Source organism: Thalassophryne amazonica, chromosome 11 (assembly GCF_902500255.1).
Source record: "Thalassophryne amazonica chromosome 11, fThaAma1.1, whole genome shotgun sequence".
Lineage (NCBI taxonomy): Eukaryota > Metazoa > Chordata > Actinopteri > Batrachoidiformes > Batrachoididae > Thalassophryne > Thalassophryne amazonica.
Window position 1 is genome coordinate 24,160,495 of NC_047113.1, and position 26,515 is coordinate 24,187,009.

The 26,515-nt window shown below is 42.3% G+C and overlaps 1 protein-coding gene across 1 annotated transcript; it reads right to left on the reverse strand.

The window, feature by feature from the left end:
- Positions 1-25,977, reverse strand: LOC117520587. Its single transcript, XM_034181901.1, has 6 exons — positions 25,946-25,977; positions 23,393-23,530; positions 22,462-23,127; positions 21,953-22,269; positions 21,273-21,431; positions 1-167 (listed from the first exon to the last, which is right to left on the reverse strand). Exons 1-6 carry the CDS (start codon positions 25,975-25,977, stop codon positions 1-3), a joined length of 1,479 nt encoding a protein of 492 aa, XP_034037792.1.
- Between the last annotated feature and the right edge of the window lie 538 nt (positions 25,978-26,515).

Sequence of the window (26,515 nt, forward strand, 5' to 3'; positions counted from 1 at the left end):
TCACTGAAGCTGTCCGGGGCCGGTGACTGCAGAGCAGTGACTGAATCCAAAAGGGATGTATGATCTGCTGGCTGTAGGAGTGGATGAAGATCTGCTGATGGAGGACCTTGGAGGACTGTCCTCATAGTGGACACTTTTATAGAACAGACCTTCAGTGAAGCTGGAACCTGCGGAATAGCAAATGATCAGATGTGTGGCAAAGGAGCCTCTTCTGTGGCAAGACGTGTGTCAAAAATCAATTGACCAGCACCAGCCCTGATCCAAGTGATGCTTAAATAACAAACAGAATTAATGGCAACTATGACCAACATGTGCGAACGAAAACACAGGAGGCATGTGAGAAACAAATCTGTTGTGAAAGTGTAGTGACACGGACCCACAACAGGGGGCGCAAATGAACGGTCAATAGATGAGCCAAAAGGTAACAATTTAATGTGTGAAACGTGCACAACGAACATACAGACAATCTCAGAATATAATTACAGTCAAATTACAAAGGTGACGTGTGGGCAGGCTCGAGGATAGAAGACGTCTGTCCTGAGAAGAGCCGGAACCACACGATTTCCGCCCCCACAGAACCTGGTGAATACTGGAGCCGCCAAGTCCCGAATTCCCAGGTGATCACCGTCCCGACTGTCGGATCTGGTACTGCTGGCGAAGAACAAAGACAGTCAAGTGTGGGTGTGTGTACACCCAGTAACAACAGCGGTGGGAATGCTACCTCCACCTCTCACTCAATATGTTGCAGAGTACCGCAGTGATTCCTCAGGGGAAAAGAGTGCCGTCCTGCACTCACTCAGCCTCCACAGAAAAAGGAACCGGTACTCCTGCAAACACTCACAATATACAGATATATTGCAAAAGACACAAACGGCTGAGGATATTACCTCCAATGAAGTATGATATCTCGGCGATGAGGTGGAGATGACGTCTGGTCTTTATGGAGTGCGATGATGAAGAATGTGTGACAGCTGTCAGGAATTAATGATGACAGCTGTCACTCCCGGCTGTGTCCGTGGCAGCGCCTCTCGTGCCTGAAGCCCGCACTTCAGGCAGGGCGCCCTTTGGTGGTGGGCCAGCAGTACATCCTCTTCTGGCGGCCCACACAACACAAATCCATCAGTATTGAACGATAACAAAATATTCTGATTGGGTGGAGAAATAAACTGAGCACAAAACCAAGAAAAGTATAACAATATCGTGATGACTCAGAAACAATCAATAAGGGAACTTCAGAATGTTTTGCAGGAGGAAAGAAACACTAAATGTGTGAGGGGCGGAGCATGACAGCTGTCACAAACCCCGCGCTCGGCTAACAGCATGAGAAGGCGGAAGCTTCACAAAGACAGCTGTCAAAACAAACCGAGCGCGGGCTGACCCAGAACCTGAGGAAACGTGGACAAACATGAACTAAGGGAGAAATATAACTAACAACCAAAACCGTGGGCGGAACCTACTGGATCACAACAACCGGGGCAAGCCCGTGAATGAAAGGAAATCCCGTCCCCGTATGCAGCAGAACGAGTAAGAAATACGTCACAGACACACATTCTTACATATGCACAACAAATACTGACTCAACCACGTACACCATCCCTACTCAGGCACGCACGCATGCACACAGAGTTCCACTGAATCAACCAGCAACATTCACACCTACTCAAGCAGGCACGCATGCATACGCGCGCACACACACACACACACACACACACACACACACACACACACACCACACACACACACACACACACACACACAGAGTTATCTGACTCCACAAATAACACATGCACCGGCTTTACCGTCACGACAACTAATGCAGAACACTTAACAGAAGAGAGTGAGAGACAGTCACTCACAAACCTTCAACCAGAAACAGCATGATGGGAGAACACTAAGACACAAAAGAGCATGGGGACCAGGGACACATTCAACACAACCCCCAGAACCGAAACCCAACATGTGCAGTCCAAAGCAAAGATCAGCACTCATTGGAATCGTAAAGGTTTGCAGCTTTGAGGCGTTTTGCCTCATTAACCCTCCTTGTGGGTTAATGAAGCACAACGCCTTCTTGATATCTTTATCATGAATAGCAGACACATAGAGGAACATAATAAAACAAGTTCCACTGAAATCCATATGGGGCGCACCGAGATGTGGCCAAATGAAAATTGCCAAATATCGCATTTTTAACATAATGAGCACCACCTATGCAAAAGAACCCTAACAAAGCCACTGCCATTTATGCAAATTTGGAAAGAATTTGTCCCGGTGTATCCAAATATGTATAAATGAGCAAGGCTTATTCAGGGCGCAGGCCCTGGGAGGGTCCCAAATGTAGCCCAACATGCCAAAAGTTGTGAATTGAAGCGCCACTTATAGGCAGCACCCTCAGTTAGCCTTGAAAATTATAACGCTAAATGGGACAACTCCATGCATACATTCATATACTATAAGATCAATGATGCTTACTGAGGGCGCACAAAGATATTCAAAGGTCAAAATCCACATTTTGACTATATCACTGTCTTGGCCCCATTACCCCCTATCCTAAAAAGGTCCATAAATTTCCTCCCGAAGGGATTTTTGGATAAAAAACTTTTTTTTTTTTTTTTTTCCATTTGTACAATACATCTTCCCCTAAAAAAAACTTCAGTGGCCTACTGAAACATGATATATCACCACCCATTTGAAAGTTAGGGCCCTGTCCCACAGGCATTTAGGAGATTTTGCGTATGGATTGCACACAAAATTGGCTCATATTCGCTTAATATCCACAGTATGCGTGAAACATGCTTGTATGAGTTGGCTGACACCCGCACATGTCCACAATTATCCGTAGAGGCACGTTTTTCCGCTGCCAGGATTTTTGAGCTGCACAAAATTTGGGCTGCGGATGACATCCGCCTTACATACTCCATACATACTCAATACATACACAATACATACATAACTCAATCTATGCGCTATATATTCGCCGTCATCTACTCATATCCGCAACTGACAGGGATTTGCAGCTTGGCAGCTGACTGGGTGTCAGATGCGCTGTGTTCACAGCTGTATGTCGTTCTTTGTTATACCGGCTGCCACGCGCTCTGCGCTGGACGCTGTGTTATATATAATTTAGTGGCAGATTAATCATTTTATTGTGCAAATTGGCTGTTGAAAATGGATATAATCACCCCTGAATCATAGGAAGCTGCAGCTGAGCCGTCTAAAAAGGTAATTATTTGACTTGTTTACATTGTCAAGGCTTGATAAAACAGTTGCGTGTTTTTTTCCTTCTTGTCTGCAGCTGTTACAGTATTTGTGTTTATAACAGATTTAACTTCTTGTTATACCTTCAGATGAGCTGCGCTCTGATGCAATCCGCTGACGTCTTCACTCGCCCTGTTCACTGCTTGTTTACTCCAATCAACTTGTCCAAGTCCAGCAAATGCTCCAGAGGCTGTATTGTTGGTGTGAATAGCGATGCCAAAAGGAGCGAGTGCGCTTCTTTTATGACCGCAATGCAGATGCCATGGACGCTCAAACATGAGCGAGATGCATTCATAATACACCCGTATACTGTTTCCTCCTCACTACATGCATTATACAACCGTGATTGTTCATGATATATTCGCTATACATTATTAATATATCCATAATTCATACTGGGACATTTGTCATTTTTAACCATTTTTGTTGCGGACAACAACGAATGCCCGTAATTTGTATACTCAATTCATGTGCAATTAATCCTCTCCCCAATGGGACAGGGCCCTTACAGATTTCGGCTCTTAAATATTATATGGTTTGTTTCCACAACTAAAGATGAATATTAGAAGACATTTGTGTAAATCTTCTTTCATATCTGATTTGAAAACTCCATCCATCCATCCATCCATTTTCTTCCGCTTTATCCGGAGTCGGGTCGCGGGGCAGAAAAACATATGTGGACTGGTTGGGCGAACTCCCATGAACCCTCGAGCACCTGATGGAGCGTGTAGAGCTGGTCCAGTGTGCCGCGACCAGGACGAAAACCACACTGCTCCTCCTGAATCCGAGGTTTGACCATCAGTCGAATTCTCCTCTCCAGTACTCTGGAATAGACCTTACCGGGAAGGCTGAGGAGTGTGATCCCCCTATAGTTGGAACACACCCTCCGGTCCCCCTTTTAAACAGAGGGACCACCACCCCGGTCTGCCAATCCAGAGGCACTGTCCCCGATCGCCGCGCGATGTTGCAGAGGCGTGTCTGCCAAGACAGTCCCACAACATCCAGAGACTTAAGGTACTCAGGACGGATTTCATCCACCCAGGAGCCTTGCCACCGAGGAGCTTTCTAACCACCTGCACCATAAACAGTGCTGGTGGAGAGCTGATTCCGCCTCCTGAGGCGTCAGACGGTTTGCCAGAATCTCTTCGAGGCCGACTGATAGTCCTCCTCCATGGCCTCCCTGAACTCCTCCCAGACCAGAGTTTTTGCCTCTGCGACCGCACGGGATGCGGCACACTTCGCCTGCCGGTACCTGTCAGCTACCTCTGGGGTCCCACCTACCAACAAAGATAAGTAGGACTCCTTCTTCAGCTTGACGGCATCCCTTACTTCCGGTGTCCACCACCGGGTTCGGGGATTGCCACCGCGACAGGCACCGGAGACCTTGTGACCACAGCTACGAGTGGCCGCATGGACAATGGAGGTGGAGAACATGGTCCACTCGGACTCCATGTCTCCAACCTCCCCCGGGATCTGGGAGAAGCTCTCCCAATCAATCAATCAACTTTTTTTTATATAGCGCCAAATCACAACAAACAGTTGCCCCAAGGCGCTCTATATTGTAAGGCAAGGCCATACAATAATTATGAAAAACCCCAACGGTCAAAACGACCTCCTATGAGCAAGCACTTGGCTACAGTGGGAAGGAAAAACTCCCTTTTAACAGGAAGAAACCTCTAGCAGAACCAGGCTCAGGGAGGGGCAGTCTTCTGCTGAGACTGGTTGGGGCTGAGGGAAAGAACCAGGAAAAAGACATGCTGTGGAGGGGGGCAGAGATCGATCACTAATGATTAAATGCAGAGTGATGCATACGGAGCAAAAAGAGAAAGAAACAGTGCATCATGGGAACCCCCCCACAGTCTACGTCTAAATGGATGGTCCAGGGTCACCTGATCCAGCCCTAACTATAAGCCATAGCGAAAAGGAAAGTTTTAAGCCTAATCTTAAAAGTAGAGAGGGTATCTGTCTCCCTGATCTGAATTGGGAGCTGGTTCCACAGGAGAGGAGCCTGAAAGCTGAAGGCTCTGCCTCCCATTCTACTCTTACAAACCCTAGGAACTACAAGTAAGCCTGCAGTCTGAGAGCGAAGCGCTCTAATGGGGTAATATGGTACTACGAGGTCCCTAAGATAAGATGGGACCTGATTATTCAAAACCTTATATGTAAGAATAGAATTTAAAATTCTATTCTAGAATTAACAGGAAGCCAATGAAGAGAGGCCAACACGGGTGAGATATGCTCTCTCCTGCTAGTCCCCGTCAGTACTCTAGCTGCAGCATTCTGAACCAACTTAAGGCTTTTTAGGGAACTTTTAGGACAACCTGATAATAATGAATTACAATAGTCCAGCCTAGAGGAAATAAATGCATGAATTAGTTTTTCAGCATCACTCTGAGACAAGACCTTTCTGATTTTAGAGATATTGCGTAAATGCAAAAAGGCAGTCCTACATATTTGTTTAATACGCGCTTTGAATGACATATCCTGATCAAAAATGACTCCAAGATTTCTCACAGTATTACTAGAGGTCAGGGAAATGCCATCCAGAGTAAAGATCTGGTTAGACACCATGCTTCTAAGATTTGTGGGGCCAAGTACAATAACTTCAGTTTTATCTGAGTTTAAAAGCAGGAAATTAGAGGTCATCCATGTCTTTATGTCTGTAAGACAATCCTGCAGTTTAGCTAATTGGTGTGTATCCTCTGGCTTCATGGATAGATAAAGCTGGGTATCATCTGCGTAACAATGAAAATTTAAGCAATACCGTCTAATAATACTGCCTAAGGGAAGCATGTATAAAGTGAATAAAATTGGTCCTAGCACAGAACCTTGTGGAACTCCATAATTAACTTTAGTCTGTGAAGAAGATTCCCCATTTACATGAACAAACTGTAATCTATTAGACAAATATGATTCAAACCACCGCAGCGCAGTGCCTTTAATACCATGACATGCTCTAATCTCTGTAATAAAATTTTATGGTCAACAGTATCAAAAGCAGCACTGAGGTCCAACAGAACAAGCACAGAGATAAGTCCACTGTCCGAAGCCATAAGAAGATCATTTGTAACCTTCACTAATGCTGTTTCTGTACTATGATGAATTCTAAAACCTGACTGAAACTCTTCAAATAGACCATTCCTCTGCAGGTGATCAGTTAGCTGTTTTACAACTACCCTCTCAAGAATCTTTGAGAGAAAAGGAAGGTTGGAGATTGGCCTATAATTAGCTAAGATAGCTGGGTCAAGTGATGGTTTTTAAGTAATGGTTTAATTACTGCCACCTTAAAAGCCTGTGGTACATAACCAACTAACAAAGATAGATTGATCATATTTAAGATTGAAGCATTAAATAATGGTAGGACTTCCTTGAGCAGCCTGGCAGGAATGGGGTCTAATAAACATGTTGATGGTTTGGATGAAGTAACTAATGAAAATAACTCAGACAGAACAATCGTAGAGAAAGAGTCTAACCAAATACCGGCATCACTGAAAGCAGCCAAAGATAACGATACATCTTTGGGATGGTTATGAGTAATTTTTTCTCTAATAGTCAAAATTTTGTTAGCAAAGAAAGTCATGAAGTCATTACTAGTTAAAGTTAATGGAATACTCAGCTCAATAGAGCTCTGACTCTTTGTCAGCCTGGCTACAGTGCTGAAAAGAAACCTGGGGTTGTTCTTATTTTCTTCAATTAGTGATGAGTAGAAAGATGTCCTAGCTTTACGGAGGGCTTTTTATAGAGCAACAAACTCTTTTTCCAGGCTAAGTGAAGATCTTCTAAATTAGTGAGACGCCATTTCCTCTCCAACTTACGGGTTATCTGCTTTAAGCTACGAGTTTGTGAGTTATACCACGAGTCAGACACTTCTGATTTAAAGCTCTCTTTTTCAGAGGAGCTACAGCATCCAAAGTTGTCTTCAATGAGGATGTAAAACTATTGACGAGATACTCTAACTCCCTTACAGAGTTTAGGTAGCTACTCTGCTCTGTGTTGGTATATGACATTAGAGAACATAAAGAAGGAATCATATCCTTAAACCTAGTTACAGCGCTTTCTGAAAGACTTCTAGTGTAATGAAACTTATTCCCCACTGCAGGGTAGTCCATGAACGGGTTGACGGTGTACACGGGGCTTCTGTTTAGGGCTACGCTTCCTCCTCACAGTCACCCAGTCAGCCTGCTTTCCCGACTGCCCGGGATCTGCCAGGGGGGACTAACGGCGGCTAAGCTACCTTGGTCCGCACCGACTACAGGGGCCTGGCTAGCTGTAGAATTTTCCACGGTGCGGAGCCGAGTCTCCAATTCGCCCAGCCTGGCCTCCAAAGCTACGAATAAGCTGCACTTATTACAAGTACCGTTACTGCTAAAGGAGGCCGAGGAATAACTAAACATTTCACACCCAGAGCAGAAAAGTACGGGAGAGACAGGACAAGCCGCCATGCTAAATCGGCTAAGAGCTAGTAGCTACGCAACCTAGCGGATTCCTAAAAACACACAAAGTGAAACACACAAACTCCCAGAGGTGGGAGTTGAAGACTTCACTGACAGAGGGTTCCGCCAGTCGTTCCCAGCAGACCCTCACGATACATTTGGGCCTGCCAGGTCTGACCGGCTTCCTCCCCTCCAAGCAGATCCAACTCACCATCAGGTGGTGATTGGTCGACAGCTCTGCCCCTCTCTTCACTCGAGTGTCCGAGACACCTGGCCGAAGGTCAGATGATACGACTACAAAGTCGATCATCGACCTCCGGCTCAGGGTGTCCTGGTGCCACGTGCACTTATGGACACCCTTGTGCTCGAACATGGTGTTCGTGATGGACAAACTGTGACAAGCACAGAAGTCCAACAACTGAACACCACTCGGGTTCAGATCGGGGAGGCCATGCTTCCCGATCACCCCCCTCCAGGTCTCACTGTTGCCGCCCACGTGGGCGTTGAAATGCCCCAGGAGAACAATGGAGTCCCCAGTTGGAGCGCTATCTAGTACCCCTCCCAGGGACTCCAGGAAGGTCAGGTACTCTGCACTGCCACTCGGCCCGTAGGCCGAGACAACGGTGAGAGACCTGTCCCCAACCTGAAGGCGTAGGGACGCGACCCTCTCATTCACCGGAGTGAACTCCAATACATGGCGACTGAGCTGGGGAGCAATGAGCAATGCGACCCCAGCTCTCCGCCTCTCCCCGTGGGCAATGCCAGAAAAATGAAGCGTCCAGCCCCTCTCCAGGAGTTGGGTACCAGAGCCCAAGCTGTGCGTGGAGGCGAGCCCAACTATCTCTAGGCGGTATCTCTCAACCTCCGGACAAGCTCAGGCTCCTTCCCTCCCAGCAAAGTTTTCAAGTCCCCCAAGGGGGGACTTGAAAACTCTATTTTCCTAAAAACAGTAGCTACATCAGTACTTCACACAACAGGTTATCCTTGAAAATTTGTAGTAAAATGTATGAAAAGTAAGCCCCTATGGCTCCTCCCTTGTTTTCACTCAGGGTCCCCACAGCAATTGTGAGATGTATCTGCATGTTAATTTGGCATACATTTTACACTGGTCGCCATTCCTGATGCAATTACGTATTATATGGAGAATGGACAGGGATGGGGTGTGAACCAAGAGCTCTCTGTCCTGGAAAAATGCACACTTAACTGCTTGTCCACCACCCCTGCAGTAAAGCATCCAAAAAGTAATGCAGCAAATTGTATATATTCCACATATTCGTCAGCCAGTAGTTAGTAAATCAATGAAAACAAGATGGCAGTTTTTTTTTTTCATCAGATCTTTCTTTGATTGGTGGATTTTATGTCAAATGATATTCATTATTTATCCCAGTGGATGGGTGACATTACCACATTTTTTGTACAATTTGCCGTGCATTTTTCTCCCATCCATTTCGCTGTATTGCACGGCTCTGTTACATTTTTCGCAAAAATGCTTCCATGATACAAAGTAACTAAATCCAGCAACTGCAGTGTTCATGGAAACATTTTAAGCGGCTATTGAAGCACTGTCAGATGAAAACCTAGACAGGTGTTTGACATGATTTTTTTTTTTTGGACTGAAGAAAAGACAGATGTGTTTCCACACACACTGCGAAGTGCCACAGGTTCTCACACTACTCAGCAACATGTTGACTGAGCTGCCAGCAGGGTCTTTCAGCGTTCTGATTCATGTGCTGAAAAGAAACACCTCCCTCAATTTAAGTAAAATACAACCCCAATTCCAGTGAAATTGGGATGTTGTGTAAATGTAAATAAAAACAGAATACAATGATTTGCAAATCCTCTTCAACCTATATTCAATTGAATACACCACAAAGACAAGATATTAATGTTTAATCTGATAAACTTTATTGTTTTTGTGCAAATATTTGCTAATTTTTAAATGGATGCCTGCAAAATGTTCCAAAAAAAGCTGGGACAGTGGTATGTTTACCACTGTGTTATATCAGCTTTCCTCTCTAACAATACTCAATAAGCATTTGGGAACTGAGGACACTAATTGTGAGTGTCATGATTGGGTATAAAAGGAGCATCCCCAAAAGGCTCAGCCGTTCACAAGTAAAGATGGGGTAAGAATCACCACTTTGTGAACAGCTGCGTGAAGAAAATAGTCCAACAGTTTAAGAACAATGTTTCTCAATGTTCAATTGCAAACAAATTTATGGATTATATCATCTACAGTCCATATATAACCAGAAGATTCAGAGACTCTGTAGAAACTTTTACATGTAAGCGGCAAGGCCAAAAACCAACAGTGAATGCCTGTGACCTTTGATCCCTCAGACGGCACTACATTAAAAACCACATCATTGTGTAAAGGATCCTTACGGCATGGGCTCAGGAACACTTCAGAAAACTATTGTCAATTAACACAGTTCTCACTACATCTACAACTGCAAGTTAAACTCTGCCATGCAAAGCGAAAGCCATACATCAACATCATCCAGAAACGCCCACCACCTTACTCTGGGCCTGAGTTCATTTGAAATGGACAGACGCAAGTGGGAAAAGTGTGCTGTGGTCTGAGGAGTCCCCGTTCAATTTGTTTTTGGAAATCATGGATGCCGTGTCTTCCGGACAAAAGAGGAAGAAGACCACCCAGATTGTTACCAGTGCAAAGTTCAAAAGCCACCATCTGTGATAGGTATGGGGGTGTGTTAGTGCCATGGCATGCACGTGTTACAACAGCGTGGCTTGTAGTAAAAGAGTGCAGCTACTAGACTGGCCTGCCTGCAGTGCAGACCTGTCGCCCATTGAAAATGTGTGGCGCATTATGAAGTGCAAAATACGACAACGGCGACCCCGGACTGTTGAACAACTGAAGTCGTACATCAAGCAAGAATGGGAAAGAATTCCACCTACAAAGCTTCAACAATTAGTGTCCTCAGTTTTCCCAAATTATTGAGTTTGAGCTTATTGAGTATCGTTAGAAGGAAACGTGATGTAACACAGTGGTAAACATACCACTGTCCCAGCTTTTTTGAAACATGTTGCAGGCATCCATTTCAAAATGAGCAAATATTTGCACATAAACAATAAAGTTTATCAGTTTGAACATTAAATATCTTGTCTTTGTGGTGTGTTCAATTGAATATAGGTTGTAGAGGATTTGCAAATCATTGTATTCTGTTTTTATTTACATTTTACATAACATCCTAACTTCACTGGAATTGGGGTTGTATTACTAAAATCAATAAAATAACCTATGCAGACCTATGTTGGTGTCATATAAAACAAATAATGATTGTTTTCCATTTGTGAAATGGAAAAAAAAGCTAGAAAGGTGACTGTCTCATTGAATGGTATATTTAATGTTTCAACTTCTGCAAATATTCTTTCCCCTATTCATGCTCTGAGAAGAAGAATCTATCTAATTTTAAGTAAAATGTTAAGAATATAAATAAAATGAGGCAGACTGATTTTAGTGTCAGATGAAATAATTGTTTTACATTCATGCAATGAAAAAAAAGAAATGTATGACTGAATGTCTCACTGAATGGTTTGTTCCAACTTTCATCTCATAGAAATATTCTTCCATTTCGCTTATAAAGATTCATTATTTGTAAGACAGAGACATGTAATGCTCTTAATCATGATGTGAGGTTTTTGTTTTATTAAACAAACTAAACTCTAAGATAGTGTGCCATAATGTTTTGGTTGGTGAGCACATTCATACCATGTACATTTGTTTCATAGCTATATCACTAAAATTGAAGCACTGCCAGTTGGATGCTCTGCACAACATCAGGGTGTAATTTCAGACTTAGCTGTGATTAAAAAAATGGGTGCCTATACATCTCATTAATAATTCTGAGTACATTAAAGGACCATCACAAAGTCTGATTTGAAAGCAGAAACAGCAACAGACAAACAGTCCATATTCAGACAGTTGCTGAAATCAAATTGAACTAAATAGGATTTGAAGTCCTTCTTACAGCCTGGACTCAGTACCCCTGTAGTTTCGCTGGCTTGACACATAACAAAAAAGCCAGTGCAAATAATAGAAGTGGCTGACATGGAGGGTTCCACTTCAGAAAACTCACATCACTTCTACCCTGAGGAAATTTGGAGTGAAACTTTACTTGGATGTGATTTAAGTGTGAGGGAAACAAGAACAATAGATGGAGAGGCTTTGGAAAGTGACCTCTTCAGTTTCAGTGTATTTTTGTGTATGTGTGTGTGTGTGTGTGTGTGTGTGTGTGTGTGTGTGTGTGTGTGTGTGTGTGATTCCCTGTAGTGAAATTTGTTCTTGTCCCTCCCTGTAGGGAGGGCAGACGTCAGAGGGCGGGGTCAGATATAAGCCATGCCCCTGACAATGTCAAGGATTCAGCATGTTGTTTAAGGCACTTAATCAGGGCAGGTTACTGGGTTGATTCCTGGATGGTGTCTCACTGGCATGCTGTCCCACTGACCGTAAAGCTTACAATGACCTTTAGGAATGTCAAATCCCAAACACCACCACTGCTGTGAGGTAATGGGCTGCAATGTCTCACAATGCACCCCCTCCAAAAAACAAAACAAAACAAAACAAAAAAACCTGTCTATCATATTGCTTCAAGAGGCACACAAACGTTTGCATGAATATGTGTTTGAAATTATTACAAAAACCCTGCTTTGACATAACTGATCAAAAATCAATATGCCAATCAATCCTGACCTAATGAGTCCATCATTATTCTAACACTGAGGTTGATCCAGACACTTGACCTTTCTGTATGGCTTAAATCTTGGCATTAGTGGATCTGACAGTTGAGCACGCTGTGGCGCTGAAAAAGATGGGATGAATCACAATTTGGATTTTATTGGCAGGGTCAGAAATTAACACAGTCGCCAGGGGAAAGAAAATACCCTTGAAAGTTCAGAAAATGCATGTGAAATTAAAACTGAAGAGGAAGAACATGCCCCCTGATAGTAATGGATTGCCTGTTCTGTATTTCACCCTTTCACATTATATTCATTGAGCTGTCAAATATTCACATTTGAATGTGTCGACTGGATCATTTGTAGTGATTTGTTGCAATGAGATTCTCCAGAGTGCATCTTGGGCAAGACAAATGGACCTGTTTTGATCAGAAAACTGAATGCTTATGTGCTCATACACACACACACACACCCCCCCACACACACACACAAAAGAAAAAAAGTGCCTGCTTTGTGGTTGTTTTGACTTTCGTTTTGGCAAATTGTTTTCAAAATTAAGTTTTAAATTCACAATGTGCAACACAAATTAATACAGGAAACAGCTTTTAGTGGTTAGAAATAGGGTTTGATAAATCTGAGGTGGGAATAGTACAAAAAGAATGCAGCACAGCGTCACAACAATGAACATAAAGAAATTATACTGAATGCATGGAAAGCCAACAAAAAAGAAAAGTGTTAAACATATGAAAAAAACCAGTATGTCTGGACACATTGTGTTCCATGAAATGTGAATAACTGGATACAATTTGTGAAGATATTCAGTGATTTGTGTCTTTTACTTTAACTTTACAGATGACTTTGTTTTGTATTTTGTTAGTGCACCTTGAAATCAATAATTTCCCACATCCGGAGGTGTGCGTGTGGGTGTGAATGTGATTGTCTGTCTATATGTGGCCTTGCAACAGACTGGTGTCCTGTCCAGGGCGTACCCTGCCTCACGCCCTGTGACTGCCATGATTGGCTCTAACCCTCCGGGACCTTTAATTAGAGTAAGCAATTGTATAAAAAAATGTATGGATTATTATTATCATTAATGAAGACCAATGACTTTTTAAAATGTATTTTTAATGACTTCTCAAGGGGTGGTGGCCAAGCAGTTAAGTGTGCTTGTTTCTAGTGCAGAAGGTTTCCGGTTCAAGGCCACCTCTGCCCATTCTCCATATTATGTAGCGTGGCATCTGGTAGGCCATCCAGTGTAAAACCTGTGCCAAACAAAAATGCAGTTCCACCTTGGATCTGCTATGGTGACCCCATGTGAAACAAGGGAGAAGTTGAAGGGACTTTTACATTTTTAATGACGTCTCTTGGCAACCAGCCCACACTTTGAGAGTCACTGTTGTTGAGTGTGAAAAAGGAATCTGAAAACAAAACATCAGCGTAAAACAGCATTTGATTTGGACAAAATGAATACAGTATCCTGTAGTATTGCAACTATAAATTGTTGGGAAAGTGTCGTGACACGGACCCACAACAGGGGCCGTTAAAGAACGGACAATGGATAAGCCAAAAAGTAACAATTTAATGTTGTGAAAGCGCACAACGAAGTACAGACAATAACAATAGTGCGGAATGTCAATCATACACAAGGTGGCGTGTGGCAGGGTCGAAGATAGAAGACGTCTGGTGATAGAAGAGCCGGAACCCACACAGCTTCCACCACCAATGGATCTGAAGAACACCGGAGCCGCCAAGCCCTGCGCCCCAGGTGGCCACCGTCTTCAGCAGTCAGACCCGGTACTGCTGGCAGAGAACAGAAACAGTTTGATGAGTGTGAGTACGCACACTCAGTAATCCCACAGTCTGTGTTCAATTAGGAGGGAGCACCTCCACCTCCAATCACACACTCGTGCAGCTCCTGTTAACCACTTATCTGGTTTGGGGTGTGAGGCGAAGCCGTCGCAGTCCACACCAAACGCCAATACCGCAGAATAAGGACACCGTCACAGGAAAACGGCTGCAACTGAGATCAGACTATTACACAAGGTTTTTGGATTCAGCAGAGAAGTTACCTGTATGGTAGATGATTTCTCGGCGGGGAGGTGGAGTCGCAGTCTGGCTTTTATGGAGGTTGACGTAGATGAGTGACAGCTGGTGGTGATGATGACAGCTGTCACTCCACTGGTTCCGGCGCCCTCTTGTGCTTGAAGCCCGCACTCCAAGCAGGGCGCCATCTGGTGGTGGTGGGCCAGCACTACCTCCTCTTCAGCGGCCCACACAACAATAAATATTCTAATGAAAGGATATAATGATATATACTGTTGTTCTTGTTTCTGGTCCTCCCATTATGCATTGCCACAACAGATCATCCAACTCGCCCAGTCCTCTGCATCTTCTTCTGTCATGATGATGGCCTGCATATCCTCTCTTACCCCATTCATACACCTCCTCTTTGGTCTGATATTGGTGAATAACCAATAATAATCCTGTAATAATTTAGTTTTGATGTACTATATTTTAGAAATACATTTATTGAAAAAAATAATTTCAGCTTCAAGATGCTTTTGGGAAACCTGACCCTGATGTGGAAGCCCCAGTTATGAAACTCATAGTGATGATGGCTATAACAGCCAAAAGAAGGGCATTGGATAGAGTCAATGATAATGCTGCCCTAGAGAACATTTAAGGTCAACTTGCCCTCAAGAGGAAGATTAAAGACTCTTCACACATCAAGGTGAACACCACCAGTGACGCTCTTTGGGTTGAATTGCCCTTAAGGTGACTAACATTAGCATGAGCTCCTTGATGTCCTGCGGGACACTTTTTGGTTAGCAGTCAGAAGGGTATAACTTTGGCTTCCACATAATTTTAGATTAAACCAAAGAAGCCACCCAGAATTTAGGTGAAGCATCTTGAAGAATGAAAAATGACTTAATTTGCTTTCAACAAAAATTTTCCATATATTCATCCTAATTAACTGATCATCTTCAACAATTTACAGTGATCTTTATTCAGTTTTTCTAGTTTGCGATGTAGACATTGTATTGTGTATCTTACAGCTAATTCAGTCATTTTATAGTTACTGCATTCCCTGACAGATAGTTTCCTAATATGATGTAATTACCTACATTTCAACATGTGTAGGAAATAGATTTTTTTAAAGTATGTGGCACCAGATAAGATATCTTAAGAATAACATGACAAAATTATATTATTGTCATGAATTACAGCAGTGTCTACTATCCATGTTGTCAGGCTGTTGTAAATGATTTCCTCAGTGCAGAACTATTTGCAATAGTTTGTTCTGTCAAACAAAATTATTTTCTTTGAATCTTTCTTGCCCCTTTGTTACCTCTTGTGATGAGTTTTTTGTTATTATATATTTAGTTTGTGTTTGTTTTGTTTGTAGGATAATTAATGGGGAGGCACTGTGGCTTAGGTCCCATCTGCATGGGGGTTCAGGTGTATCTGCAAACGTTTAGTATCATATTGGCATTTCAATGACACAGAATCAGCATTTTTGGTGGTCAAAAATGCAACTTTATGACAACGGGTCCCAGAGTGGATAAATCTAAAAATGGCGGAGTTGATTTGATTGCTTGTCCTTGTGGACAAGCAATTTGGATGTTTTCTGAAACAGTGATGTACGTCCTACCTCGAAACCCTCAGCCACACATGATGATGTTGGTGTTGCTACAGTGTAATTTAACATACTTTTTGTCTTGGTGGATCAATGAATGACATGAATAAAATAACTGCAGAAAAGACTTTCAGCTTTTAAAATAAGTTATTGTTTCTTGTTATTGGTGTTGGGTCAAAGCCCTGGCATCTTCCAGCTCAGGCTGAGAAAATGCACCCAGAGCAAACACAGAAGGACTTATAAAAAAAAAAAATAAATAAAAAAAATGCAGCATTTATTCACAAGTAATGTCCATGTTTAAGGAATTAAAGTATTTCTAGATGTTGGCTTCCAAAGCAAGGGCAGCATGTATATTTTTGGCTGTGATGATGAATCCATGCAACAAGTCAGATTAAAAGACATTGTACACACTGTGTGCTGCTTTGTAAAGTTTACCTTCTGCTGCAGGATTGATTACCTCCTTAAACTAGCTCTGTGCATGCTCCATGTCTTCTCCATTTTTTTGTGGAAGCACTACAGTGTGACATACAGGCCTGGTATTTTGACTAGAGTGTTTTCAAGCGATTTCACTGGATCCGTGTGGATGTAAATGTTACTTGAAATGCTGCAGTGTTTAAGGAACATTTCTTGATAACAACAGATAAAAAGCTTGTAAAGGGAAAGTTAAGTTTCCGTGTGGTCTTAGTTGTTTGCACTGTTACCTCATGGCAAGAAGGCCATGCCTTCCTGCCTGGTCCTTTCTCTGTGGAGTTTGCATATTCTTGATTGGGTTGCCTGCAGGTGCACCAGATTCCTCCCACTTCCAAAGCCATGCAGGTTGAGTGAGTTTGGAATTCAGAGTTGACCGTAGGGGTGCATGCAAATGTGATTGAGTTTGTTTGTCGATACATGGCCCTGTAACAGACATATCCTGTGACTCCTGGGCTAGGCTCCAGCCCCCATGTGACCTTGACCGGGGTAAGCAGTTACACACAGAAAAAAATATATATATAGGTGTGTGCTCAAACGTTTACATACCCTGGCAATTTTTTGTTATTATTTTGTTTGTTTCACTCATGGTTAGTGGTTGTGTGGAGCCATTTATTGTCAAACAACTGTCTTTTTAAATCATAATGAAAGCAGAAACTAACCAAATTACCCTGATCAAAAGTTTACATAGTTGTTTTTTTTTTTAGTTTATTTAGACCTGCTAACATGCACACAAGTTCATACAAACATGTTTGAGTGGCTAAAAAGTAACCATCCTCACCTGTGATCTGTTATCTTCTAATCAGTGTGTGTGTGTGTGTGTGTGTGTGTATGAAAGGTCAGTGAGATTCTGGGCTCCTGACAGACCCTTGCATCTTTCATCCCAACCTGGTCTCATGGCAAGTCGTGATTCAGCAGCACGAAATATACCTTAATCTATTGGCTCATGATATTGTGAAGAAAAGCGCCTCATTTTCATCATGGCAGCACAAAATTAGCATTCCGTGATGGCTGCACAAAATTAAAAGTGAAGCGGGGGGTCGGGGTGGTTATGGTTAGCTTGGGGGTAAGATTAGGTTAGGGTCAGGGGTAGGGGTAGGGTTAGTAATAGTGAGTTAAAAAACCATGTCACGAAAATTTGACTCATTTTGTCACGGGAGCATGAAAAAAAAAACGTGAGACTGGGCTATTCATCCAGTGCTGCACTGGCATTTCTGGTTTCTGAGTCACAGGGAAAGCAAAAGAATTGTAAAAGAAAATGTAATTGAGCTGTATAAAACAAGAAAGGGATAAAAGAAGATATCCAAGACAATGAGATTGCCATGTTTCAATTAAGTGTTCAAGTACAACTAACAAAGATTTCAGGAACAACTGGCAAGAAAATTGATCAGGACGCAAATAAAATTGTTCAGGATGCAAAGAAAAACCACAAATTACTTCAGGTGAAATACAAAACTCTCTGAAAAAAGTGGGATGGCTGTTTCAAGATGCACAATAAGGAGGCACAAGAAAAATGAGTTGGCAGAAGAAAGCCATTACTACAGAAATGCCACAAAGTATCACACTTATAATACACCAAACACTACAGAGAACAAAGTCATGTGAAATTATGAGACCAAAACTGAACTTTTTGGCCACAACCATAAATGTTCCATTTGGAGAGGAGTCAACAAGCCCTGATGAAAAGTACACCCTTCCAACTGTGAAGCAAGGCTGCGGATCGCTGATGTTTTGGGTATGTTTGAGCTACAAAGGCACAGGAAACTTGGTCAAAAGTGATGGCAGGATGAATGCAACATGTTATCAGAAAATACTGGAGGAAAATTTGCTCTCATCAGCCCAGAAGCTGTACATGTGACATGCTTGGATGTTCCGACATTACACACAAGGCCAAGTTGACCTGTCATTGGCTACAGCAGAATAAAGTGAAGGTTCTGGAGTGGCCATCTGAGTCTCCTGCCCTCAATATCATTGAGCCACTCTGGGGAGATCTTAAATGTGCAGTTCATGCAAGACAGCCAAGGATTTTACAAGAACTGAAGGCTTTTTGCCAAGAGGGATGGCCAGATTTACCATCAGAGAAAATAAAGAGCCTCATCCACAACTACCACAAAAGACTCAAACCTGTTATTGGTGTTAAAGGGGCAATACATGGTATTAAGAACTGGGATATGTGAACTTTTATCACGGTCATTTGGGTAGTTTCTGTTGTCATTATAAAAAGTGTAAATAATTGACTGACAATAAGTAAATTCAATAAATTGACAATAAATGGCTTCACAAAACCACTAACCATGACTGAAAAAGGTGTTTTTGTTTTATCATTCATATTCTCTTAAAAATGCCCCCCCCCCCCAAAAAAACGTAAAATTCTGCCAGAGTATGTAAACTTTTGAGCACAACTGTATATACGAGGTCTGTCAATAAAGTATTGTACCTTTTTATTTTTTCAAAAACTATATGGATTTCATGAGCTGAAAATGAGCTCTTTATCACTACATACAAATCCCTTAAGAGCACCTAAAACGGTCTGAAAAATGGCATGGAGTAGGAGAGTGCAACAATTTTGCGTCTACGTGGTGTGTCCATAAAGTAACGGCCCTTTTTATTTTTTTCAAAAACTATATGGATTTCATTCATATGTTTTTACGTCAGACATGCTTGAACCCTCGTGCGCATGCGTGAGTTTTTCCACGCCTGTCGGTGACGTCATTCGCCTGTGAGCATGCCTTGTGGAAGGAGTGGTCCCGCCCCCTCGTCGGATTTTCATTGTCTGGAAATGGCGGAATGAAAAGGACTTTTTTCCATCAGAATTTTTTCAGAAGCTGTTAGAGACTGGCACCTGGAAACCATTCGAAAAAGATATCTGGCTTTTGGTGAAAATTTTACGGGCTTCACAGAGAATAAGGACTTTAACTACAGCTTTAAGGACCCCTTTAAGGACGGTTGGTGCGCCGTGCTCCGAGCTGCGACGTCGCGGCACAAACCACTGGATCATTTCTAAGCTGATGGCTCACGACCGATTCGCTGATGAAGTGAGACAAAGGAACACCTCCGTTTCGGAGTGTTAGAGGACAGGTTTGGACATGTCCAGCTCTCCACAAGTTCTCTTATACTCACTCGACTGGTAAGCACAGAAAGCCGAGATAGGCATGTCCAAACTTGTCCTCTAACACTCCGAAATGGAGGTGTTCCTTTGTCTGGTTCCTTTGTTTGGTCGTGACGCGCGAAGCCTCCGCGTGGCTTTCCATGACAAAATCTCTTGTTAAAAGTGAAATCTGCCGGAAAATGGCTGATGTCCAGCTCTTGTGATAACCAGAGAAAGAGCACACGACAGTCTCGTATCCACAGAGCCATCAGCTTAGAAATGATCCAGTGGTTTGTGCCGCAACGTCGCAGCTCGGAGCGCGGCGCACCGACCGTCCTTAAAGGGGTCCTTAAAGCTGTAGTTAAAGTCCTTATTCTCTGTGAAGCCTATAAAATTTTCACCAAAAGCCAGACAACTTTTTCGAATGGTTTCCAGGTGCCAGTCTCTAACAGCTTCTGAAAAAATTCTGATGGAAAAAAAGTTCTTTTCATTCCGCCATTTCCAGACAATGAAAATCCGACGAGGGGGCGGGACCACTCCTTCCACAAGGAGTGCTCACAGGCGAATGACGTCACCGACAGGCGTGGAAAAACTCACGCATGCGCACGAGGGTTCAAACATGTCTGGCGTAAAAACATATGAATGAAATCCATATAGTTTTTAAAAAAATAAAAAGGACCATTACTTTATGGACACACCACGTACACTAAGAGTATGTTAGTCCCCTCAAAAAAAAAGTTCAAATCCTACTGCATAAAACACGTTTTCCCCGTTGTCATAACTGACGATCAAGACCAAAATTGAAACTTAAAAAAACCCCTCACTACATGCAAAATCCTAAATGGCATCACATGTACCCTCAGTAATGAATTGTTCCTGACTGCTTCATAAGATTTTGTTCTCAGGGTATGTCAGGTCTGTTGGTAACTTCTGAGAAAAAAAAGATCACACAATGGAAGCCAAAGTCCCCAGCTAGTGAGGTGCATTAAACGTACGAGGTCTGTTAGAAAAGTATAGGACCTTTTTATTTTTTTCAAAAACCATATGGATTTGAATCACGTGTGATTGCATCAGCCAAGCGTGAACCTTCATGCGCATTCGTGAGTTTTTTCACACCTGTCGGTTGCGTCATTCGCCTGTGAGCAGGCTTTGTGTGAGCAGTGGTCACACGTGATTCAAATCTATATGGTTTTTGAAAAAAAATAAAAAGATCGGATACTTTACTAACAGACCTCGTATTCCTCTTAATTGCATCCTAGTGTGTCTGCTGTTGAGCCCTCACAGCAGCACAGGGCTTTAGAAATGAATTACACATCCTTTATCCTCACCTTTTAGCAACACCTTTGAGAGGGTGTGTGTGTGTGTGTGTGTGTGTGCTATTGATATGCATCAATGTAATGATGAGGTCCATAGAACCATTCAGAAACTGGAGACTCAAGAACTGTGTATGAGGGTGTGTGCCTAGCAAAAGCAAGACAGCATACCCAATAAGACTACCAGAATGCTTTGTTGAGCCTCAAAAGAAGCTGATTCTCAAAGTTCTTGTGATCAATATGTGCCCTTTTTGGATGGAAGATCAGTCCCGCTACACTAAACAGTCTCTCACATGCAGCTGAGGCTGGGAGTGCAGTGTTAAGCCTCAAGGAAAGGTTGCAAATAGGTGGAAAAGTCTTAAGTGCTTCCATTGTATCACCTGGGGAGCCAAGGTAAGTCTCCAGCTGTTTGGCCTTTTCTTGGGAACTGGGCTGTTTGATTGAAGAAAAGAAGTCCTCCTCTGAAGAAGAAGAAGGCAAGCTGTCAGCTTGATTGTCCTCAGCTTGGTCCTTCAAGTGACTTTTGATGTAGTCAAGGCCTAATGAATATGGGGAAAAGACAAAAAACACTGAAATTACAATAGTGAAAAATTGCATAATGATTAACTGTATATGGGTTACAAACAAATACACCAGCACATGCTTGTGTTAGAGCTGAAACAGTTGGCACCCTCCTTGACTGGTTGGCATTTGAGGGAAATTCACACTCGCCATGGAAACCAATAGAATGTATAGTCTACCGTCAATTAGATATCGACTGATACAGTATTTCCCTGAATGCTACCACAGATGACATCTGATGACCTATAACATGTCCTTTTATCCTTTTATCGCTGCTAAAGGACACTTGTTGTGAAGGGTGCCATGAATGAATGAGGAAAATGACTGTATTTCAGCTGCGTTGGATAATAAAAAAAAAAGCCTGATTTGGTTATTCAAAAAACTTCAAAATTATGTTCAAAAATAAATAAATAATCCTGAAGGGTGCCAACAGTTTCAGCCATGAATGTACTTCGTAGCAAAACCCCCCACCTGTATTATAATAAAAAGCAGCACTTACCGAGTCTCAGGGTGTAGTCGTCATTTGTCCAGCTGGTCTTGAATTTGGGCACGAGAATTGCAGCAGCGATCAGCTCTGGTTCTGTGAGGACGTGTTCGAAACGCTTCTCAAGGCATTTTAGTAGAGCATCAATTAAAGGCCTACAGAACTTGGTGGCAAGGCGGAGGTTTTGGAGCTTATTCTTGAGTATTGTGATCGTTGGCACCAACCAGCCCATCTGCACATTCGTATCGCCCTGCAGGACATCCAGGGCCTTCGCCACCGGGGCCATGGTCTTCATGTATTCGGCCAGGAATGCAAGCTCAACAGGTGTGAACCTATTGAATCAACAAAGAAAGAACAGAAAACAACACCTTCAATTAAATAACTAACAAATACTGCAAATCACCTGCACAAGGGGTTAGTAAAAATATACTGTAAATAGAGGAAATGCATTAATATGTATTTTATATCTTTTCAGTTAATATTGATTGAAATAATACAAAAAATAAAAAGTGTCCGGTACATACATGGCTATCTTCAGTGCGCTGCATACAGCTGTGATGGCCCCTTCTCCCTGCTCCCTTGTAATTCTGATGATCCTCTCCACTGCCAAGAACAGGGAATTCCATCTTGTTGCATTTGGTCTCAATAACTGCAGTTTGCAGTTCTTTTCGATGACTTCTGCTGCTGTGGTAGATCTTGCGCTTTTGTTCCAAAGTCCCCAACACTTCGAAAAAGCTGAGCGTGAAACCCGCTTGTAGGCGCTGTTGACATTGGCCTCCTCAACATCAACAGCTGACACCAAATTAAGAAGGTGGCAAGCACAGCGATGGTGTCTGGGTAGTTGGTATTCCAGGCAGTCATCCTCGTCAAGTATCGCTCCAGCCTCGACGAACTCCATGCCCTCACTCTCCTGTTCTTCATCATTCCCATCACCATTGTCATCTTCGGCTTCAGCACTCTCGACACTAGGACCTGGGTTGTTGTTTTCATCAGTTTGCCCATATAGCTTAAAAGCTTTTATGAAGTTGGACCCATTGTCAGTCGTGGTGCGTGTGATTTTGTCTCGGATGTTGAATTCACAGTGAACTTCGTTCAATGCACTGGCAAGGGCAGAGAAGGTGTGTGGCCCATTGAGCTGTTTACAGGCTAGGGCAGCGCACCGGTCATACTCTGAGGGTCTAACCAATGTGCTGTTACGCCAAGAAATCCACGCCTGTATGCTGTCCAGCAATCCGTTGTAGTGCCAATGAAGTCAATTTCACTCATTGCTGCTTTCAGATTGTTTCTCATTTCAAGAGAGGCTTTCTGAATTTTGTTGACTACAGTGTTGCGGGACATGACATTTACATTGGGCTGGAGATGCTGTATGAGATCTATAAACCCCTGCTGTTCCACTGTATTAGTTGCATGTAGACCTTGCACAATAAAGTTAAGGATTTTTTTATCGACACTGGCCTGGGACACTGGCCTGCTGCCCCATAATCTGGCTTGTTTGGTTGCTGGGCCTTGCTGTGGTGGTGCTCCGTCTGCCTTTCTTTTTGGGGCCGTTGAAGTGAGGACTTTGTATCTCTCCAGATGATTTCTGTGTTTTCTCTGCAAAATATGCAACAAAACATTTAATCATTAGTTCATTAAGAGGGCACTGTTAACATCGTTACAGATTTGTTCAGCCACATTTCCTCTACTTATACAGTACGTGGCCACTAGGGATGGGTATTGATAAGATTTTATCGATATCGATGCCATTATCGATTCTGCTTATCGAGCCGATTCCTTATTGATTCCCTTATCGATACCTCTTGTGAATTTTGTACTAAAAGTAGGCTTTACAGTTTTTCTATGTATTTCATTAAGTCTTAAAGTAAATAAATATGAAATTGGTCACTGTATCCTTGATCTCTGGACATAAATAAAAATAAACAAAACGGTGTTTCACTTTGAAGTTATTAATTCAGACTAGATTCTATCATTCTAACTTGACTCAGCAGAGAGCTGTTCAGCGTTTGGAGCTGTGTGAACAGAACGGACGACGATTCTCGTTTCTTTCTCCAACAAGACAGGAGTCCCAGTTAGTAACTTTAATCCACACAAAAATGAATCACGATTGACATATTCAGGGATGAAGGTGGTGAAAAACAAAAAGCTGAAACCCAAAATTACCCCCCGACACCACCTGCACGAAAATGTTTCAATTCTAGACGCTCTGAAATGCAGTCTGGGACTATTCCAGACAATAAACTGCAGTGAGTGCAGCATCCATTTAGTGAAGGAAAAAAACAAACTTAAAAACAAAAAAAACAAAAAAAGAAAAACAAGAAAAACACAACTTTCCTTATTCAAATTCATTCCAGTAGTATTCTGCTCTTACTCGGATGCAGCAGTTTTCTAGTTTGGCAGAAAGTTCTGGAGGAAATCACTGAAGAAATTAACACATTAAAAATATGGTTTGACCGAAACAAACTGTCATTAAATGAGACAGGGATGAATTGGAGGTGTGAGAGTCACTAGGTGTTCACAAGAAACACTTATTTATGTATGTATGTATGTATGTATTTATTTATTTATGTATGTTCATTGTTAGTTGCCTTTATATTTTCTGTTGTGTTCCTATTCAGGTTCTTTTTTTGCCTTTCTCTAAAATTATATATAATAATCATTAGATTATTAATATATAAACAAAAATACATTTAAGAAATATTACAATTTTGAAATTTGAAAACAAATGCACCCGAACGTGATGAGAGCTGCAATTGCTTAATGCTAAGTTTTAACATTGAAAATGCCATAGACATGCTAACGCGTTAGCATCGCTCCCGTTTTTAAGTTATAAAATACATCTATCAACTGTTTCAGAAGACCATAACAGGTCGGTTTAACATAGAAAAGGTAAATAATACTCACAGAATGCTCTTTGGGGTTTTAGCGGGGGAAATTAAGCGAAAGAAAGAAATAATAATCGAAGCAATAGATCGAAGCATTGCTTCAATCTACGAACCACTACTTCAATTGGTTCACGGTTCAAAGCAAAGCCGTGCTGCAGAAAATTTTAAATTACAGACCCGCTGCAGGGTCTGTAATCAATGTAGAGAAATTATCATTTTCCTAATACACGCCCCAACACAACAGCCACTCTGAAGGACCGATAATAACAGAATCGTTAAGCACAAAGCTTATTGATGTCAGTGGATCGAATCATTTCTTAACAATACCCGAAAGGAACCAGTTCTCGATACCCAGTGGCCACCATCTCACACAATTCACACTTTGACACAATTGCCCGGGGTAAAAAAACAACGAAGTGGCTGTATTCAACGAGCCGGGGATAGGCTTGGTGAATAGCCTGCGCTAAGCTAATGGACGAGCCCGGCTCGGTGAATAGCCAATTAAACATGGTCCTAAATTAGGTGATGAAGATATTTGGACATGTCATATTGAATTCAAGCAATCTTGGTCTATACAAAAGAAAGTGACATGAAGGAAGGCTATGAAATTGTTAATTCAATCGCCCAGGACACACAACCAACCAACACAACTGAAGACAGTGAAAAACGCTGAAGGCACATGATTACATAAATATGGGAAAATAAACCAGATATTAGACGGTCTAAAAGCTTACAAGAGTGTAGTAGCTCACACTTTAGAGATTGGGGGCAGCTTATTCCGAAAACATCAGAGAGGCAAGGCTAGCGCCTTCGGCAATTGTTAGCTGCTACCCGGGCATGTCTTGGCATGTCCCTATGCTAGCCAAGCTGCAGCAAAATATATCAGTTATCACAGTTCGGTAGTAACAAAGAATAAGCTTACTTACCTCTACATGTTTTTTCAAATTGGAGGGAGAGTTATTGAACGCCAAAATAATGTGGGTCTTGGGTGTGCAGAGTTTGCACTGCATTTTCCACGAGTCATTTTTGCTCCCGACTATTTCGAAAAATTCTTTGAGATAGGGCCAAGGATGAGGAAGGTCTTGTTGGTCTCCGTCTCCGTCTCCATCTCCCGATACGCTCTTGCCTGTGTCCGACATCTTTTTCTGAATCCGACATTGTGGCGTGACATACACTTCACGTTTGCAGCTTGTAGAACACCAGCTTGCTTGCTTCTGACAATTTCCTTTTGTGTCAGCAGCACAAATTTGACGAATAGCCTAACCAATGAGTGTTTGCATTATACGATTCATCCAATTACACTCGTTCTCACTAGGTGTGGATGGCGCCACTGATCTGTATTGGATGGCGCACATGACGTGAAATATATATATAAACATTAAACTGAAGCCAAGAGTAACGAGGCTGTTTGTTTTAAAAATGTAAGTAATAGAAAGTACAGATACTTGTGTGAAAATGTAATGAGTAGAAGTCAGAAGTAGGCAGAAAAATAAGTAATGGAGTAAAGTATAGATACCTAAAAAGTGTACTTAAGTACAGTAACGAAGTATTTGTACTCCGTTACTTGACACTGTTGGTAAAACATTTTAATAAAAAAAAGTCTACTGCAGTATTTTGTGATGGGTCTTCAGAAACCTGGCACAATTTAACACTGGCAGGCCCAGAGATTTTTGTTTCTGCTGCCTGCCCCTCCTCC

Excerpts from the sequence above, each read along its gene's own strand:
- LOC117520587 (XM_034181901.1), bottom strand. The coding sequence starts at position 25,977 with ATGTCGGATTCAGAAAAAGATGTCGGACACAG. Across the intron at positions 22,270-22,461 it reads AGCGCACTGAAGATAGCCAT|GTTCACACCTGTTGAGCTTG; the intron begins GTATGTACCGGA and ends TTGATTCAATAG. Across the intron at positions 168-21,272 it reads GACTTACCTTGGCTCCCCAG|GTTCCAGCTTCACTGAAGGT; the intron begins GTGATACAATGG and ends GCTATTCCGCAG.